We start from the raw sequence: 19196 nt of genomic DNA, 5'->3' as shown, positions 1-19196 counted from the left end.
CTGAGCTCAAGCAATCCTCCTGCCCCAGCCTCAACAGAGTACTAGGATTACACGCGTGAGCCACCAAACCTGGCCTGATAAATATTCTTGTGCCATAATTCACTGATCCACTGATAGACATTTAGAATATTTTCACTTGTTTATTATAAACAGTGCACAATCCTGTATCTTCATGTACTCATTTCTTTTACAGGATTGACTTCTAGAAGTAAAACTTTTGGGTCAAAGGGTGTGCACATCTTAAAATTTAATAGATATTTTCATAATGCTTTCCAAAGAGGTTGTGCCAGTTTCCACCACTGAGTGCCTCTTACCCCATTCCTTTGCTGGCAACAGACATGATCAATCATTTAAAAGTGTTTATCCCTACAATTTTATGTATGTCATCTCTACCATTCCTATGTGCCTTCTTCATTTTAGATTCTGTTTTTATACGAAAATATGGTGTAGAAGTATTGAACAACCTCTAAAATACCCTATGAGAAACTAATACTTAGATTTAAAAACATTTATTTAAATATTAAAATTATTTAGGGATAATTTTTTCATAACTTAGAAATATGTATATTTTGAAATAAAGAACCAGACTGAATTTTTATAGATATTTAAATGCTCTTAAGTAGATGTAATTTTCTTTACCATATTTATTATTTTCATCATTTGAGGAATGGGTAGATTATGACTGAAATTATTTTGGAAAACACAAAGGCTTAAAATTCACTAGGGGACAAACAGTTTCTCAAATTGTCTCTTTCTGGTTGCTATTGCAGGTGATTCTTCACTCTGAAAAGGTGTATAAGTAATTTAACTAAAAGGCTATTGACATGAAAGGCCCAGCTTTAATCTTCATTTCCTTCAGGGGCACAGGTAGTAGCCATTCTTTACCTCCATCCTCTTCCACCAGGCTACAGGGGACTATAATTTTCTGAAGTGTTCATTGTTATCTATTGCAGCTGACTTATTAGAGGCTTAAACAGATTTATTATCATCTAACACTTTTTATAAATACCATACAGATTTAGAGCATGTTATTACTTTAGATAAAGAAGCAACTCCATATATTTTAAGAGATATTTTTTACATTCTGTTTTGTTCACACTTCATGAACAAAACTGCCTTCCTATTCATAAATGACCTAAATGTAAGTCTAAGTTTTAGTTGGTTCTTTAAAATTTTCCAAAGATTTAGAAGTTGACTCCTTATCAACTATCTTTAGGGACTTCCTATGAAATATGTTAAATTGCACATTATTGGCTTATCTTTCCTTCTTTCTAAATTCCCCTTAAATGATAGGAAAAGACTCAAAACAACATACGTTCACAAGCATAAAGAAGAAAGGAGAAAATAGCACTGAGGGTATTCAGTAGCATTTGAGTCGAAATTGATTCAGATTAGACACTAGAGGCATTTTTTTCTGAGAAAAATTAGCTTAAGAGAGGAGGCCTTAAATATTAATAGTTAGGTCCCTTATTTTTAAATATAAACCAATTGGCAAGGATCACCAGGTATTTGAGGAAAACCTTTTATATGAAAAATAAAAGGGGAAATATGGAGGAAAAACAAGGCATGAAGCAGAAGGAAACTGAAAAAAAAAAAGTATATTGCCACCATTATGCAAGACTAGAAGGCTACCTGGGGAGAATGTAAGATCCCTGGGAAATGTAAAATATAATGACAGAAATAAGCAATGATAGAAGGGTTAGAAGTTAAACTTCAAGACAGCTCCAAGAAAGTGTTTTGTTTTGGTTTTTAAGATGAAGATGTTGTGCTGGATTTGTGTTGTGTCAAACTAGCTAAGCTGGAACTGAGTTCCCCAGAATCTTTTTTTGCATAATTCTTGATTAGCATGGGCCATGAGGCATTTTGACTTTGAAAGGTAAAAGTGAAATTGCAGCCATATTCTTCTTATGCTCGGAAGTTCGTCAGGCACTAATGCAGCTCACAAGCATCGGCATGGACAGCAGCTGGCCTCCTTAGCTCCTCTTTTGTTTTGGCTTCTCCAAACCCTGGGCCAGATCCAGCACCAGATGCAGAGTCAACAGCGGCACTTAAATTGTTTAACTATGTTCACAGTTATATACAGCCAGATCTCTGTATTGTCATAGTCTGTATCATTTCTAATGTTCCCTGGTCAAATGCTAACTGATACAGGATTTTGTACCATAAGTAGGTGCAGTGAAGTAACACCTTAAAGGATGGGCTTCTAAATTAGTTCTGGGTTTTCCAGAATTAGTTCTCTGGTCTAAAACTAGATCTAATGGCAGTAATGACCCTGTTTCTGGTGGTAAAGGGGACACTGGTGGTCCATGGCATGCAGTGGCAAAATAGTTACTCTAATTACAGCTTGTAGACACTAGAAATCAGAAGGCAAGGCTTTGGGAAGCTAAGTATTTACTATCACAGAACATTTTAGTGAAAAGAATAATGGGATAGGCTGGTCCCTTCAAAGTATACTGGGGGACTTAGGGAAGGAAAAGGCTTTAAATTCTGAGCTCAGAATCCAGATAAGGGAGTGAAAGCTTCTATGATTGCCCTAAAAGAAATCCTTATCTCTTATAGACAAAGGCAGAGATTTCTGGAAACCAAACCCAAAGTCTAATCTTGCAGGTGGCTGAATTACAATGCAAATTGAACTAGTCGTGTGGAGTCTCTTGTATTAAAGTTTCAACATTGGGAAAAAATGGAAAATTGAAAGTTGGGATGGGGAATATGAGCAGATTCCAGTGAAACTGGGTACCTTGAACTCCTCAATTATAATTCTACTGAGCCACCTTTGCTAGTCCTTTTGACCCTGTATGAGGGAGGTTAGTCTCCGAAAGCATCTGTAGTGGCTTCCCTTAGGGTAGTTGCCTTGCAAGGGACTCTACTAATCTTCCTCGGGACCTCCTTCACCACTTCTCATTGCTTCTGTACCTATAACCAGACTCAAATTCCAATAGCCCCAGAGGGTGAGACTAGAAGGAATATAAAATTGGATCAGGCTGAAGTTATTGATACAGACTCACTAAGCAGATTCCAGATAGAAGGTGTTAGGTCAGAGGGGTAGGAGTGATTCTTAACGGTTTATTAAGTTTGTTGGCTGAAAGCTAGACCAGAAGGTGGCCTAAACTAAGTGAAATTGAACTATTAATAGACGCCAGAATTTTATTTGTATATTATAAATACATGTATCTAAAGGCTTAGGAAAATTGGGATGCTAGAGTGGGTTTACCATATAAGTCTTGATCACACATGTGGGTCCAGATCAAAGCTATGAGAAATATATTCCTGAGGGGAGCCTTATCACCCTTGAAGAGCTCTGTGGCTATTTGCTGTAAGCCAGTAATGACAGGGGAACTGCTGCCATCAAATTTGGCTCCTAGAATTCATTGGGAATGACAGAATTCCAGGGGGCAGAGGCAGGTAGTGATATTAATTGCTAAAGACAGGTTACTATAAAGGTCAGCAAAGCCAGTGCAGTAATCAGAATAGTCTGAACTGCAGAGATCTCTGGTATTGGCTTGTTGATCATGGTATCCTTAGAACTGAAGTAGATGGGCAGCCTAGTAAGTCCTCCTTGATTTGTATTAACAAAAAAGCTCTAGGTCTGTTCAACAATAAAGCTCTAGGTCTAGTGAACAGATATGTGACTTAGATGACCTCAATAAAGAGTTATAGCCTCTCAACCAGTCCCCAGATTTAAGCCAGTTCACAGACCCCAGTACCTTTGGATAAAGGAAAAGCCAAGTCCTCTTGAGGAAAGATCCTGCCACATAGCCAAAATTCTACTGTGAATCTCTTCTAGCCTTTACCCAAAGGACCTGCAGTCATTTACCAGGGCACCTGTGCATTGGGGAGGGGTAAATAATTAGACTCTTTATGGACTGGTGGACACTGGCTCTCAATCTACATGAATTCTAGAACTGCAGTCCCCACTCCCTGGTCCACGGACCAGCACCGGAACCGGACCACACAATAGCAGGTGACTGGCAGGCAAGTGAGCGAAGCTTCATCTGTATTTACAGCTGCTCTCCATACCTGGTGCCAAAAAGGTTGGGGACCACTGGTCTAGGAGACCCAAAATACCACCGTTTTCCATGAATTAATGGAGTTTTGGCTTAGGTCCATCTCACAGTGGGCCCTGAACCCACACAATGGTTATTGCCACTTCCTGTAATGCATAATTGGAAATAGACATACTCAACAACCAACAGAGCTCCCACATTGTTTCCCTGAGCCATGGAAATGAGAGAAAGTCAAATGGAAGCCACTAGAATGGTGTCTGCCTACCAAAATAGTAAACTATTTCCTGGCAGAATTGCAGAGCCACCATCAAGGGTTTGAAAAATGCAGCAGTGGTGATTCTTACCAAATCCCCGCTCAACTTGCCTGTTTGCCTTTGAAGAAGACAGATTGATCTTGGAGAATGACAGTGGACCATCATAAACTTAATCAGGTGGTGATTTCAATTGCAGTTGTTGCTCCAGATGTAGTTTTGTTGGTGGAACCCCTGGCTTTGATGTGCAGATATTGATCTGGCATATGTTTCTTTTCTGTGTACCTATTAGTAAAGACCATCAGAATCAGTTTGCTTTTGGCTGGCAAGGTCTGCAGTACATCCGTTCTAACCTACCTTAGGACTATATAAAGCCTTATATCATGTCAAGCCTTATGCAAGGAGCTGGATAGCTCCTCCCTTCCACACATTTTGCTCATCGCTTATATTTGTACCATGGTGATTGATCTGGTGAGCAAGAAGTAACAACTCCTCTTGACAGTTTGGTAAGGTGCATGCTTGCCAGAAGATGAGCAATAAGTTTCACAAAAATTTAGGGGCCACTTACCATCTTGGTGAACTTTCTAGGGCTTCAGTGGTTTGGAGAATGTTGAGATACCCTTTCCAAGATAAAAGGCAACTTGTGTGAGCCCTCTCCCTTCACAAAGAGAGGGACATTTGGATTTTAAAAGCAACACATACCTTATTTGATCTGAAATGGGGACTGTCCTCCTTTCCATGGGCCTTGTTCTACCTTATTGCCCTAATCAGGAGCTTCAAAACCTACCCGATTCTCTTACATTTAGTATCTGGAATCTTTTCTATCTGCTTTCTCTTACTCTAGATACTATTTTATTTCCAGTGAGTCCTTTACTATCAGCTCTTCCCAGGTCCCTTTCCTTTTTTCTTCACTTATACCTTTTAACTCCTCAGATTGGTGATTTCTTTTAGCTGCCCTCCTTCCTCTTTAAATCTGAATTTTTAAATTAAAAAGTTTTATATTCATCAAAATAAATGTTTATTATAGAAAATGTAAAAGGTAATTAAGTTATCCACATCCTATTACTTTTTTACAAAATTCATAGTATAGTAATATTTTTGATAATACTTTTTTACTTAACAACATAATGTTTATATTATCCATGTCATGAAATGCTGTTCTACACGTTTCATTGACATACTATAATTTATTCATCTCTACTGTTGGACATGTTTTAGTTTCTAATATAATTTTGTGTGAATCTATTTGTATTTAAATCTTTGATCCATGTTTTTTTAAATTCCAGAAATAGAATTGCAAAGTCAAGTGGGATATTTATTATTCAATTTTGGAGGCATTTTTTTTTTATATAAAAATATAAAATACCCTGGGCTAGCCTCCCAAGTAGCTGGGACTACAGTTGTGTGCCACCATACCTGGCCAATTCTTATTGTTTGTAGAGACAGGGTCTTGCTGTATTGCCCAGGCTGTCTTGAACTCCTGGGCTCATGCAATCCTCCCACCTCAGCCTCCCAAAGTGCTATTATTAAATTTTTAGAAAATTCATTGCCAATTGCTTTCTTCCCAAGTTGAACTGATTTACATTCCTACCAGTGGTTTAAGAAAACATCTATTTATTAACATCCATCAGTACTGGATATTATTATTTTTTAAAAAAACCTTGATAATATTTATCCCTCAGTCTTTTGAAATATTAATCTTCTTTCCCTCCTTTATTGGGGAATCATAATATACTTGGCACTTGTATTCATTCAGTCAGTCAGTCATTTACTCATCCAATTGTGCTAGATACAATGGTGAGAAAAATGGAAGTAGGTCTCAGCTTGCTTGGAATTTAATAGTCTAAAAAATTAGTGTGCTTTATCACAACAGTGCTGGATTTATGCTGCTCTGGCCTTTTCTGCTTTAAAACTAAACATGATTAGGGATGTACTGAGAGCCTGTAATGAACCTTGTTAGCATGGTGGTCATGCTACAGCTCCATGGATACTTGTGGTTAAACTAGAAATTAGCCGTTTATTATTGGCAAAAATACTGAGTTCACAGAGCTGTGAACCTCTAAGATTCCTGTCTTTTCCTCAAGTATTTTTATTGTTACATTCCACTGCTCCATTAAGTATTTTGGTCCCTGTTCTTCCCAGGGCAAATTGTGTTTTAATGGTGTTTTATATGTAATATTTGAGGCTTTATGTGGTGTTTTTTTTCTTCAAAGTATGGTTAGCCTAATCATGAGCTTATGCTGAGCATGTTTTTGTTTTTGGTTTTTTTTTTTTAGGTTGTCCAGATTTAAGATAATGTCTATGAGTTTTCAGGCTCCTAGGAAGCAGTTTTTGAAACACTGTATCTTATCTGCCTGCTTCTTCTGTAATTTACACTATTATTCTTCTTAAATTGTAGTATTCTCAAATGACCAGTTGTTGTTTCATACTGTTGTATCAGTAGATGTTTCTTTTAGCTTCTTATGCAGCTATTTAGTTCACACTTTAATGACTATGAAAAGCACAAATTAATTGCCTACTATATAGGATTACCTATAATACATATCAGTTAGGTCTTAGTTTTCCAAAGTGATAGATGAATGTTAATTAACAGCAAATCAATGTTTATGGAAAAACTGGTTGGTAACCTTTCCCTAGTTTAAATGAAAGTTAATTTCTCTGTGAAATTTGCCCAGATTGGATGTTCAGTTTTTCAATTAATGTTACCGGTAAAAACCAAGCTTCCATGGAAAACAATGAATCTGCCTTAGGTATCCCTTCTAATGATATTTAGTGTACTTTATTGAGTTCCTATTATGCATTTTTCCCCAAGAATTTCTATTGAATAGAAGAGTAAACACAGGTTGATTTTGAAGTGTTTATTTGAACTTGTTTGTTTTGACTTACCAGTGTGTACCAAGGTTTGGTTTTTTTTGTTTACATACAATAAATTCACCGTTTTAAAGTACAGGCAGTCCCTGAGTTACAGGCAACCCATTTATGGCATTCTGTACTTGCAAATGGGCTCCCAAGGCTCCACATAAGGATAACTTACAATTAAATAATTAAATTAATAATTTGGGAACTAGTTTCTTCTGCACATGTAAACAAGCCCTCCTGGCATAAGCGGTTTGTTGCCGCAGCATCTTTACACCAGTGGCTACTCTTATGCTGTATAGAGTCATTTATGCATGGCATCAGTTTCATCTTAACTTTTTTTTTCTAGCCAAATATAGCAGTCAGTGGGGGGTTGTATACCAACTTTAGTGACAATAATATTAATAATTCTGATAACCCACTACCATCAGACCAGCCTGTTTTAACTTTTTTATTCAATTTTGTGAGTCTGTGTTTACCGTTATGACCAAAGTGAAAACAAAAGTCCACTGTGAGTCCAGGTGAGCCTGCAGCGAAGAAAAAGGTGATTATAGTGGAAACAAAAGTAGAAATAATTAAGCGTACAAAGAAAGGCCAGACTCCATCATTCATTGGGAAAGCATTAGGCTTCAGTTACTCAGCTATCAGAACAATTATAAAGGATGAAGTGAGAATAATGGAACATGTGAAAGGCAGTGCTCCAATGAAAGCATCAGTTATTGCTAAGCAGCATAGTGCATTAACTATTGAAATGGAAAGGTTATCATTGATTTTGTTAGAAGATCAAAATAAGCATTAACATTCCTCTTAGCCTAGCATTGGTGCAACAGTAGGTGAGTGTTAACCTTTAATATTCTTTTTTGAAACTTATTTAAACTTTTTGTATGAGTTTGTTTTTTATGTTCTGTTTGTTTGAATTAAAAGAAAGAGCACAATATAGTTTCTGTAACTTATTGCAGTACAGGGGTATTATATTATTATAGTATTACACTGTATTATTCTTACATATGAACCATTATAGTATTATTATTGTTACCATATGTATGCTGTTCATCAGGAATCCAAGTTACATACAAATCCAACTGTATACAATTTAGTCATTTTTACTATATTCATAAGACTGTGCAGTCACCACCACCGTCTAATCCCAGAACATTTTCATCACCCCACAAAGAAATAACCCGTATTTCTTTCCTTCTTTTTTTTTTTTTTTTTGAGACAGAGTCTCACTCTGTTGCCCTGGCTAGAGTGCCGTGGCGTCAGCCTAGCTCACAGCAACCTCCAACTCCTGGGCTCAAGCAATCCTCCTGCCTCAGCCTCCCAAGTAGCTGGGACTACAGGCATGCGCCACCATGCCCGGCTAATTTTTTCTATATATTTTTACTTGTCCAGCTAATTTCTTTCTATTTTTTTAGTAGAGACGGGGTCTCACCCTTGCTCAGGCTGGTCTCGAACTCCTGAGCTCAAGCCATCCTCTGGCCTCAGCCTCCCTGTAAGTGATGTTATTGTATGATGCTAGACCAGGAGTGTGGGGAACCTTTTCACGTTGGAAGGCTTCATAAATTTAGCTGTAATCAAATAAAGCTGCACTCAAGAAACTTCAATTAGATGTACTTACAGAAAGGTACATTATTTTTTAAAAATCTACCTACTGTGTACTCAATAATTTCAAAAAGTGAAAACTATTTGTTAATTTTAAAGTTAACTAACCTTTTAATGACTTTTTTCTGTCTGCTTTTTGTTGGAAAGCATTTAAATATTTGGTTGCAGCATAGAGGTCTGCAGTTTCAGTTGACCCTCTAGATATACCCATCTAGAGACGCTCTTAAGTTCATTTATTTATGACCGTAAGGGCATCTTGATTTGGGTTAGGTAGGAGAATGTAGATTCACAGCAATAAGTGGTTGAAAAACAAGAAAGCATTTTTTCGGGCATGTTGCCAAAGGTGTGGGTGTCCTACTGCATTTTTCCATGTTTCAACTGGATCTTTCTTGGCATCAAACAATGACTTTAAAATGTCGTCTGCTGAGAGCTCAATCAGTTCCATCTGCAGTTCTTTAGATGCCCTGGTGATCTCAACTAGGTGAGGCTGAAATGCTAATGTGAGTGTGATGTCATGATTCTCAGTCAGTGAACCTTTCATTGTATTCTCCAATTAAAAGGTCTGTAATATAGGCTGGGTGCTATGACTCACACCTGTAAACCCTAGCATGCTGGAGGCCAAGGCAGAAGGATCACTTGAGCTCAGAAGTTGGAGACCAGCCTGAGCAAGAGTGAGACCCCATCTCTACTAAAAATAGAAAAAATTATCTAGGCATGGTGATGTGCCTGTAGTCCCAGCTACTTGGGAGCCTGAAGCAGGAGGATTGCTTGATCCCAAGAGTTTGAGGTTGCCGTGAGCTATGATGATGCTACTGCACTCTAGCCTGGGCAACAGAGCAAGGCCCAGTCTCAATTTAAAAAAAAAAGTCTCTAACAGCTGTGTATTCATTCTTCAAATAATTTGCATATATCATCCTGCTCATCAATGACCTTTGCTAATTGGGGAAAATGTTCATCCAAAATTTCCTTTTGAAGAAGTGTTTTTTTTTTTTTTTTTTTTTTTTTTTTTTTTTTTTTTGAGACAGAGTCTCACTCTGTTGCCCAGGCTAGAGTGAGTGCCGTGGCGTTAGCCTAGCTCACAGCAACCTCAAACTCCTGAGCTCAAGGGATCCTCCTGTCTCAGCCTCCCGAGTAGCTGGGACTACAGGCATGTGCCACCATGCCCGGCTAATTTTTTCTATATATATATTTTTTTTAGCTGTCTATATAATTTCTTTCTATTTTTAGTAGAGATGGGGTCTCGCTCTTGCTCAGGCTGGTCTCGAACTCCTGAGCTCAAACGATCCGCCCACCTCGGCCTCCCAGAGTGCTAGGATTACAGGCGTGAGCCACCACGCCCGGCCATTGAAGAAGTGTTTTGAAAAATGGTAGCTTTTTTCAAAATGCTTGGCATTTTTGCCACATATCATATATAGATTTAGTTTTACATTGCAAAGACATATTCAAATGGCTTTTATTTGACATGATGTCACACAGAAATGCCGCATTCCTATAGAAATCTTCTTTCAACAATTCACATGCTGATTTTGTTCTTCATAAAATTTAACTATCTGTTCTCTCAAAGTTAAAATTTTGGGCCGGGCGCGGTGGCTCACGCCTGTAATCCTAGCACTCTGGGAGGCCGAGGTGGGCGGATCATTTGAGCTCAGGAGTTCGAGACCAGCCTGAGCAAGAGCGAGACCCCACCTCTACTAAAAATAGAAAGAAATTATATGGACAGCTAAAAATATATATAGAAAAAATTAGCCGGGCATGGTGGCTCATGCCTGTAGTCCCAGCTACTCGGGAGGCTGAGACAGGAGGATAGCTTGAGCTCAGGAGTTTGAGGTTGCTGTGAGCTAGGCTGACGCCACGGCACTCACTCTAGCCTGGGCAACAGAGTGAGACTCTGTCTCAAAAAAAAAAAAAAAAATTTTGGCTAACACCTGTCCCTGCTATAGCCAAAGCACTTTAGAATGATATGGCAAATCCACACTGAATAGTTCATCCTTCAGCTTTAGTATGTCACAAAACTGATGATACCGTGTTGCAGTTGCATGGATATAGTTAACAAATACTTATAACTTGTTGCAAAGTGTCACTTAAAAAATAGTTTTAGTACAGATTTTGCTGATATAAGATACAGTGAAAAGAAATGAGAGCATCTGGATCTGTTAATCCTTTTTTTATCTGTGCAATAAACCTTCAGGTTTTCTTGTCATGGAAGATGCACCGTGTGTACATACACTCGCTAAATTTACCAAATTCAGTCTAACTTCATGACATTTATCTTGGAAGTGTTGAAGAGATCTGTTCCTTGTGTTTTGTTCACAAGAGTGCCCAAAGCGAGTAACTCATCATAGCAAAGAAAATCTTCTGTTATGACCCAAATGAAGTATAAAACCAGCACCAAGTCAGAAGTATCAGTTGATTCATCCAAAGCAATTGAATAATATATATTTTCATTTTGAAATATTGCATGAAGTTATTCTGTTAAGTTGAAGGCTAATTCATGCTGCCGATCAGTTATGGTTCTCCTTCAAAGAGGCAGTTTTTTGTCCTTTGAAATGTTATGGAGGTCTAAGCATCCTACAACTTTGACATGCATTCTTTCATATCACTGAATGGCTTTCCTTTTTCCCCAAGTGTAGAAGCTACTTTGTAAGTTGCATCGGTGGCATTATTTCCAGATCTTATTGCTGCTTGAAAGAATTGTCTTTGCTTTTGCTTTGCATCTTTTAATTTCTACAATACAACCTTTCACGCCTCTCCCTCTATTTTAAAATATTTGTGGTCCTTATGAGTGTTATAATGCTGATGAACGTTGAATTTCTTTAATGTTGATGTCGTATCACAAAGCAAGCAAATCATCTTATCTCTAGCAGAAACAAGATAATATTGTAATTCCCAATCCTCATTAAAAAATCTGTTTTCTTCAGCATTCTCTTGGTCTTCTTTGGCATGATGAGCTGTTAAGCAGACAGAATTAAAAATACCGTCCAGCTGGGCAACTATTCACAAATTCCACTTCATACAGAAACAGTGCACCGTTATCAAAAGCTGATAACAGACTTGTGTACTCAACCCCCATAAACTCTCTCTAGCCAGCCTTGTGCAGTAGTGGCGCTAGTCAGGCGGGGGAAGTTAGAACTAAATCATGAGCACAGCAGCCATCAATTTAGCCCTTATGGCTCATTAAAGTTCTAATTGTGCTGGTCAGTCTGGGAGGATTATTTTGTTGAAACTTATTTCATTCTTTGGTATTTTAAATATGTTTATTTAAAAACTAATACAAAAGATGAACAACAATGTATTAATGAAAATAAAGAGATTTGTCCTGTAAAATTGGGATTTGGTCAAAAGTTGCACTTAAGGACCTAGAGGTCCACATGTCACCTAAGGCCACAGATTCCCCACCCCTGTGCTAGACACATGGTTCTCCTACAAACATTGCTTGGATACCACCTAAGTGCCAAACATTGTAAAATATTCACAGGTACAAAGTCTTTCCCTTCTAGTGAGTGGTAAGTTAAAGAGATCATTGTTTTGAACTGAAGACATGTGTGTGATGGTAGAGGAAAATACAGAGTACTATTAAAGTACATAGGAGTTGTGCCTATTCCAGACATGGGATAAGTTTGTGTCTGTAGGTATCTGGGAAACATGATACCTGAGTTGAATCCTAGAGAGCATAGGTGATGGGACAGGAAGATAGGACATATGAATTGGAGAATGGGATTCTAGGATGAGAGAATTGCCATATGCAATTAATTCTGTAGATCAAAGAGGAAAAAAATAATCTGTTCCACAATCAATAGTTTAAGACAAGAAGAAGGGAATGACAGATGAGACTTGGGAGAGAAGCTTTGGTATAGTCATGGATGACCATACATGTCATGCTTGGATATTTACACTTGGTTCTGCAGGAGAATTTTAGCCATTAGAGCATTTTAAGGAGGAGAATAGTATTGTCAGATTATTTATTATTTTAGAAAGATCATTCTCACTGCAGTGTAAGCAATATTAACACTGAATGTAGGGAGGCTTTCTTAGAAAAGGTTGTTGAAATAATCTAGGTAGGATACAATGGAAGTGAAAATGTAAAAAGAAGTAGATGATTTGGAAACTCTTAAGGAGGTAGAATTGATAAGTGACAGAGGGACTATAGACGAAGAAAGGGTTGAGGAAGACATCCAGTTTTCTGGCTTGAGCATTGGAGGTGAATGATACTACCATTGCTTGAAATAAGAAAGAGAAGAGGAGGAAGGGAAGGAATAATGGTTTGAAACATGTTGAATTTGGGATCCTTATAATATATTCAGTTGGAGACTCCATTAGGAAATTGAACAACGAGGTCTGGAATTTGACAGAGTGTTGGCGATAAAGATGGGGAGTGTTCATTAGCATATGCCAACCAGTATATTATCTATAAAGTTCTCCTAATTACAAAACTAGAATTAGAGCTCGAAGCTGGTGATTCCATGTCACATCAGTGTGTTTATTTCTGCAAAATACTGTTGAAACAAAGGAGTGGCAAAATAGGGCAGAAGTTAACATGCAGTCTGTCTGTATTCTGAAATAACTTGAAAGGAGTAGGAATGAAAGTGATCAAGGTGAGAGATCTGTTGCTTCAGAAGTTCTGCTTGTTGACCAGCAGAGGGCAGTCGATCTCGAAGCTCAGTATTTTTCTGTCCTGTGTTCCCCTTAAGGCCTAGAAGCTCAGGTCTTTTGAATACAGATTTTCCGGGTTCTTGTTACACTGAGTCAGGCATCCAAGGAAGTTTTATTTATCCTTGCATCTGAAACTTAGAAGATGTTCAGTTTTTGTTCTGGAGCCAGATCTTCATTCCAGCCCCTATTCCCCATGTCTAGTCTTTGTTTCCTCCTTAATGCTAGAAAGACTTGAGTCATCCCTTGAGAGCTGCCATGGTGGCATGAGTTTGGGGACTTAGTGTAAGTCAGGTAGAGAGTGTGAGAAATGTAGCAAATCTGCTTCCCAATTCCTCTCTCTAGTAAAAATGTCTCTTTCTGTGATTGTTTAACTAAGAGTCAGGGGCACATTTGTCTTTTCTTAGTCTTACGATTCAGGGAATAGAATGAAAGAGATTGACTTTTAGTTCTAAAGACAGTATCAATAAGCTTACTTGGTTCTGTAAAGCAGCAAGCTCTTCCACTATTTGATTTGAGGGGTATAAGGAAAAACTTCTTGTCCCTGGATATATCCTTCATCCACCTGCCACCATGTCTGAAATGCCCTTTAGTCTACTTTTTAGCTTTAGGCATTCGAGGCTCCAGTAAAATTCAAAAATTCCACTGAAAGGGACAAGATAAATGTGGCAGCATTGTTTCTCTTAATTTGGCTGACCAATGATTTAGTAAGGACTTCAGAGAATAGGACGTGGGCGGGAAAGTTTAACTAGTTTTAGCTAGGGGATGGGAGAAAAGGTCCTGAGCTAGGATTACACTGTTCCCTGTTTATAAACCTTCAGTGCCTCCCAACTGACTAATGAATTCATTATGATAATAGGGCCAGCAAAAGCAACCTTATGAGATCATTGCTATTGCTATCTCTGGTTTACAGATTAGAGAACTGAGGCCCAGAGAAGTTAAGTAATTTGTCTGAGACCACTGGAGGAGGGGACAGCCATTGTTTACCACTGTGCAGTTCTCCCCTGTATCCCCTGCTGCCCAGCATAGTTCCTTGCTCATTGTAGGTGCCCAGTAGCCTAATTCAAAATGTGGAGAAACAAGTGAAAAAACTTTCAAAGGTTTTACTTCATAACACCTGCTCTGTTAAATTGAGGGGATACAAATTTGGATTACTGGTTATTTTTAGTTCTTGTCATTCTCAAAACTGTGTTATTTCTCTGAAATTGGTAACTGATGATACTCATTTTTACTTATTAGAGGAAAAGAGTTCCTCAAAAGTTTCATTATAAAAACAAGAAACTTTGTTTAGTGACATAATTTTAACAAATTAATGAAGGCTAACTTAATCGACCTGACAGTTTTAGAGTATGTTAACATTTAGGTTTGATTAGGCTTCCCAGGAAGTTTGTTGTGCACTTGGTACGTGAAATTTTTCTTTCATCTTTCATTTTACCCTCTTTTCATCCAGGTGAAGAATCTAGATGAAGGAATTTCCTTACATAGAAAGTCAAGTGGAAAATACTCTATTTCAGCGATAAACAGAACATTGTCACAAGGGCCTTTTCTTTCTTCTTACAAACTCTTGATCCTTAACTACTTTAGTGTTGTTTGGCATTGACAGTGTAGTGTGACCAGAAGTCAGCCCTACTCAGCTTTGGGGAAAGGACTTGGTGGAATGGAGGAAAATTAAACTCGATGGTGAAAAGTCAGGTTTGATTTTTATGGCTCTAAGTTATCAGTGTACTGTCTGTCTTTTTGCTGTGGATAATTGAGAGGTAGCTGATTATCTGGCCAGGTCATTATAAAACTGACAAGTCAGAATTGTGGACTTTCCCAAATCATAAGCACAGGAATAAAAATGCTATATATTTTATATACAGGTTCAAGAAAGATTGACTTTCTAAAGGAGTCACTATTTGGGGGAAGAGAATGCTATCACCTTTGTAAAGCTGTGAATTATGAAAGACATTTCTGTTGGGTTACTGAATGTCCCTTGGGGTTTGTTTCATTTATAACATTGCCTCGGGCCTTCTGCTGCATCCTGTTGGAATGACCTCCTTTTCAACCCTGTGCTGGCAGCTGTAATACGCTCTTTCCTCTAGATCCTTCGGGCTTGTCACATGACAAACATGAACTGTGACCCCTTTGTTCCTTACCCAGATGATTAGGTCTCTTTATTTTTATTTTTTTTTTTTCTGTTTAGCAATTTTGCCTTATTTTTACCCCCACCTCTTGCTTCCATTTTAATTTCCTACCAAGACAAGGTTTTTTGTAGCAGTCTAATTTTTTTATTGAAGTGTAACATCAGTATGAAAAGTACACACATTATAAGCTCACTGAATTTTTTTCACAGCATGAACACACTCATCTAGACAGTACTTAAATCGAGAAAGGAACATCACCAAAACTCTAGAAAACCTCGTTTCCTTTCTGCCTACTTCTCATCTCCCCCAGGGAAACTCACTGTCCTGACTTTTCTAGCTTTGCCTGTTTTGGGACTTGGTAGAAATGGAATCATACAGTATGTATTTCTTTTTCATTCAGCATTTTTGTAATATTTTTCCATGTTATGTTACACAGTTGTTATTGCTGTGTAGAATTTCATGATATGAATAATCTACTATTCTACTTTTAAAGGGCATTGGGATTATTTCTAGTTTAGGACCATTGTGAATAATAGTGCTAAACATTCTGGGTATTTAAATAGATGTGGAATTGACAAAACATAGTATTCATTTAGCCATTTGGTTTAAAAGTTCATATAAAACACTAAACTACTCATTTTAGGCAAACTCCTGGTAAGAAACATTTGTAAACATATGTAGATTTGGCTTTAGCATAATATATCTAATTTATGGCTAAAGAAAGTACCTTTTGTTAAATGTAGTGTAGTTTTAAACAGATAACTCCTGTAAATAACAAAATTGTCACTCACTGCCAGTTATACATTTTACTTTCTTCCTAATGTGTACTTTTTATTCAGTTTTCCAAAGCTGAATTTTTGGGCCCATTCTGCAAAACTCTTATGAAGATATTTGGATGGTAATAATTTACAGTAGTCAGGGTTGCATTTGAATTAAATCACCTCCGAGTAGCAATGCTAGCAGAGAAGACTGACATTCTAGTGCTTCACTGCCATGCTTAACCAAAGTTCCAGAGGCTGACATTTTTACTTGTACAAATTGCATTCATTACCAAGAACCCTGCAGAACTAGTGAGAGATTGGCTCTATGCCGTAGATGGGCTCCAGGATAAGTAACCAAACAGTTGTGCAGCAGAGACCAGTCTTTTCTTTCCCCTCTCTCTTAAAACATGGACTTTCTATAATTTGTAACATGGATACTTATGAACAAGTTTAACCTAATGAGTATAAAAATATGATTGTGAAATATCATCTTTTTCAAAAACTGGGTTGTATCTTTTAAGAAAATTTTATTTTACCATTAGATAAAGTGTTCCCCAAATCATATTGTGAACATGCATGGAATTAAGTTGACTGTTTTTGACCATGGTGTTTTGAAGACTTTAAAAGATTCTCCTCACCTCCTTCAAAACAACCAAAAAAGTGGAGGGAATACTTAAAATTTGATGGTTAAAAAAGGACAGTAACAGAACCAGAAGATTTGCTTCCTGTCTTTTCTTATATAAGTCTATTGGGTAGATAAAGGAGAGTTGCCAATCTCATCGAGATGTTTTTTGAAACAAAAGATGGTAAAAAGAATTAAAGAATAAAGAATTTCTTTTTTTTTTTTTTTTTTTTTTTTTGAGACAGAGTCTCACTCTGTTGCCCGGGCTAGAGTGAGTGCCGTGGCGTCAGCCTAGCTCACAGCAACGTCAAACTCCTGGACTTAAGCGATCCTCCTGCCTCAGCCTCCCGAGTAGCTGGGACTACAGGCATGCGCCACCATGCCCGGCTAATTTTTTTTTTTTTTTTTTGTATATATATTTCTTAGTTGTCCATATAATTTCTTTCTATTTTTAGTAGAGGTGGGGTCTCACTCTTGCTCAGGCTGGTCTTGAACTCCTGACCTCGAGCGATCCACCCGCCTCGGCCTCCCAGAGTGCTAGGATTACAGGCATGAGCCACCGCGCCCGGCCTAAGAATTTCATTTTTTATAAAACTATCTTTTGAGAATTCTTTTTCTTCCAAATAAAAAATTGTAGTGTATTTGCATATTGATACTTAGAGAGCTATGTATTTACATATTGATATTTAGAAAACTATCTTAATACAGAAGTATTGGGTTTCACTCATTTTTAAATGACATAACACATTCGTTCTGTTTTAAACCAGTACATTCAAATCAGAAAATATTATTGATAATCTATGTTGTTCTGTGTATTCTGCTAAGCCTTAGAGGAGACAGAAACAATAGTCCCTGTCCTCAGAAAGCGTATGGTCTAGTGGGTGTATGGTGGTGGGAGCATATAGATTACTATACTATAATGTAAGGTAACTGCCACAGTGAGAATTCTTTGTGGGGAGGGGACAGGTAGACCCATTTGAAATGGATTCTAAAAGATGAATAGATGGGCCTAGTAGAATGGCCCCTTCGCTGATCTCTACCTCTTGGCAGAGGAACAGTGTGGCTGGAGTTAAAATGCTTTGTAAAGGAGCAATGGGAAGTAAGGCTGGAGGGAAGCCAGGGTGATGAGTTGATATAGATATCCACCTGATATGGTGGATAATATAGCACAGTAATTAAGGGCACGCACTTTAGATGATATTAGAAATTGAGTCCCAGCTCAATTTTGCTTTGTGACCTTAAACAGATTGCTTAACCTATCTACGCTCAGTTTCCTCCTTTGATAAATGGGGACAGCACTCATATGACTTGCTGCAATGCTGTATAAAAGAAAAGAGATACGTGTGAAAAGTGCTTAACATAGTTCTTAACATTTAACAAGTTCTCAAGTAGCTTCTCTGGACAATGGGTAACCACTGAAGATTTTGGAACCATGGTATGGTTGGATCTTAGCCATGCAATGCTTTTACTGTTATTTTTATTATTGACATACAATAGACTGTACACATTTAATTTGATAGATTTTTATGTATGCATACACCTTTGAAATCATCACCACAATCAAAATAATAAACACATCTCTCTCTCCCAAAAGTTTTGTATAAGACCTTTAAAGAGGAAAGTCTGGCCTGCAATGTGCAGGAAAGAATGGAGCACAATAGAGCCTGGAAGTGGAGAAGTCAGTTCAGAGGCTATTGCCATGGTCCGGGTAATAGGGAAAGAGTGGACAAGGTCATGAGGGTATGGTGGCCATTTGAGACGGGGCTGCTGGGGGACAGGGCTGAGTCTTCATCTTTACATTCTCCCCAGTACCCGGCCCAGTGACCAGAGGACAGTGGGCTCATACATGCTAGAATTTCTCTTTATGAAAGATTCCTTATTTTAAACTGCTTCTCCTTTTATTCTGTTTAGGGGTTAAACCTTGCTTCTGGGACATCCAGCCTGACCACCACCAAACAGTTACTCCGTCCAAGAATCACGAGAGTCTGCCTCAGGGACTTGATATTCTGTATGGAACAGGAAAGGGAGCTGAAGTATTCTCGAGCTCTATACCTTGCCCTTCTCAAGTGACTGCTCCACTCTCCATCCAGATCCTTGCTGTTTACTGCCAAAGAAGACATAAAGAGCATTGTTGCACTCACTGTCCTGAAATCGCAATTTGTGGAAAATAATCACCAATATGGAAGATCATTGTTTACAGTTATAAACTTTTATTAAGTCTTACCTATCCATCCCATGGTGTTCTTACAGACTAGAATTCATCTTTGTTTTCTGAAAATCGGTTATGAAATGCACTTTACACAGAAGTAGGCATTTGTCTACCTGTG

At 37.9% G+C, this 19196-nt stretch overlaps 1 protein-coding gene across 2 annotated transcripts in view; it reads left to right on the top strand.

Annotated features, from left to right (window-relative positions):
• TAF4B (TATA-box binding protein associated factor 4b) overlaps window positions 1–18939 on the top strand; it is a 115764-nt gene extending 96825 nt beyond the window's left edge. For both annotated transcript variants that reach the window (XM_069468165.1, XM_069468164.1), the window contains exon 15: window positions 18781–18939. In XM_069468165.1, the coding sequence (XP_069324266.1) occupies window positions 18781–18939 (159 nt within the window). The remainder of the gene's footprint in view (window positions 1–18780) is intronic.
• Window positions 18940–19196: the final 257 nt, after the last annotated feature.

Source organism: Eulemur rufifrons, chromosome 5 (genome assembly GCF_041146395.1).
Source record: "Eulemur rufifrons isolate Redbay chromosome 5, OSU_ERuf_1, whole genome shotgun sequence".
NCBI lineage: Eukaryota > Metazoa > Chordata > Mammalia > Primates > Lemuridae > Eulemur > Eulemur rufifrons.
Note: the sequence above shows the minus strand (reverse complement) of the source record. Positions and strands in the feature narration are given on the sequence as shown.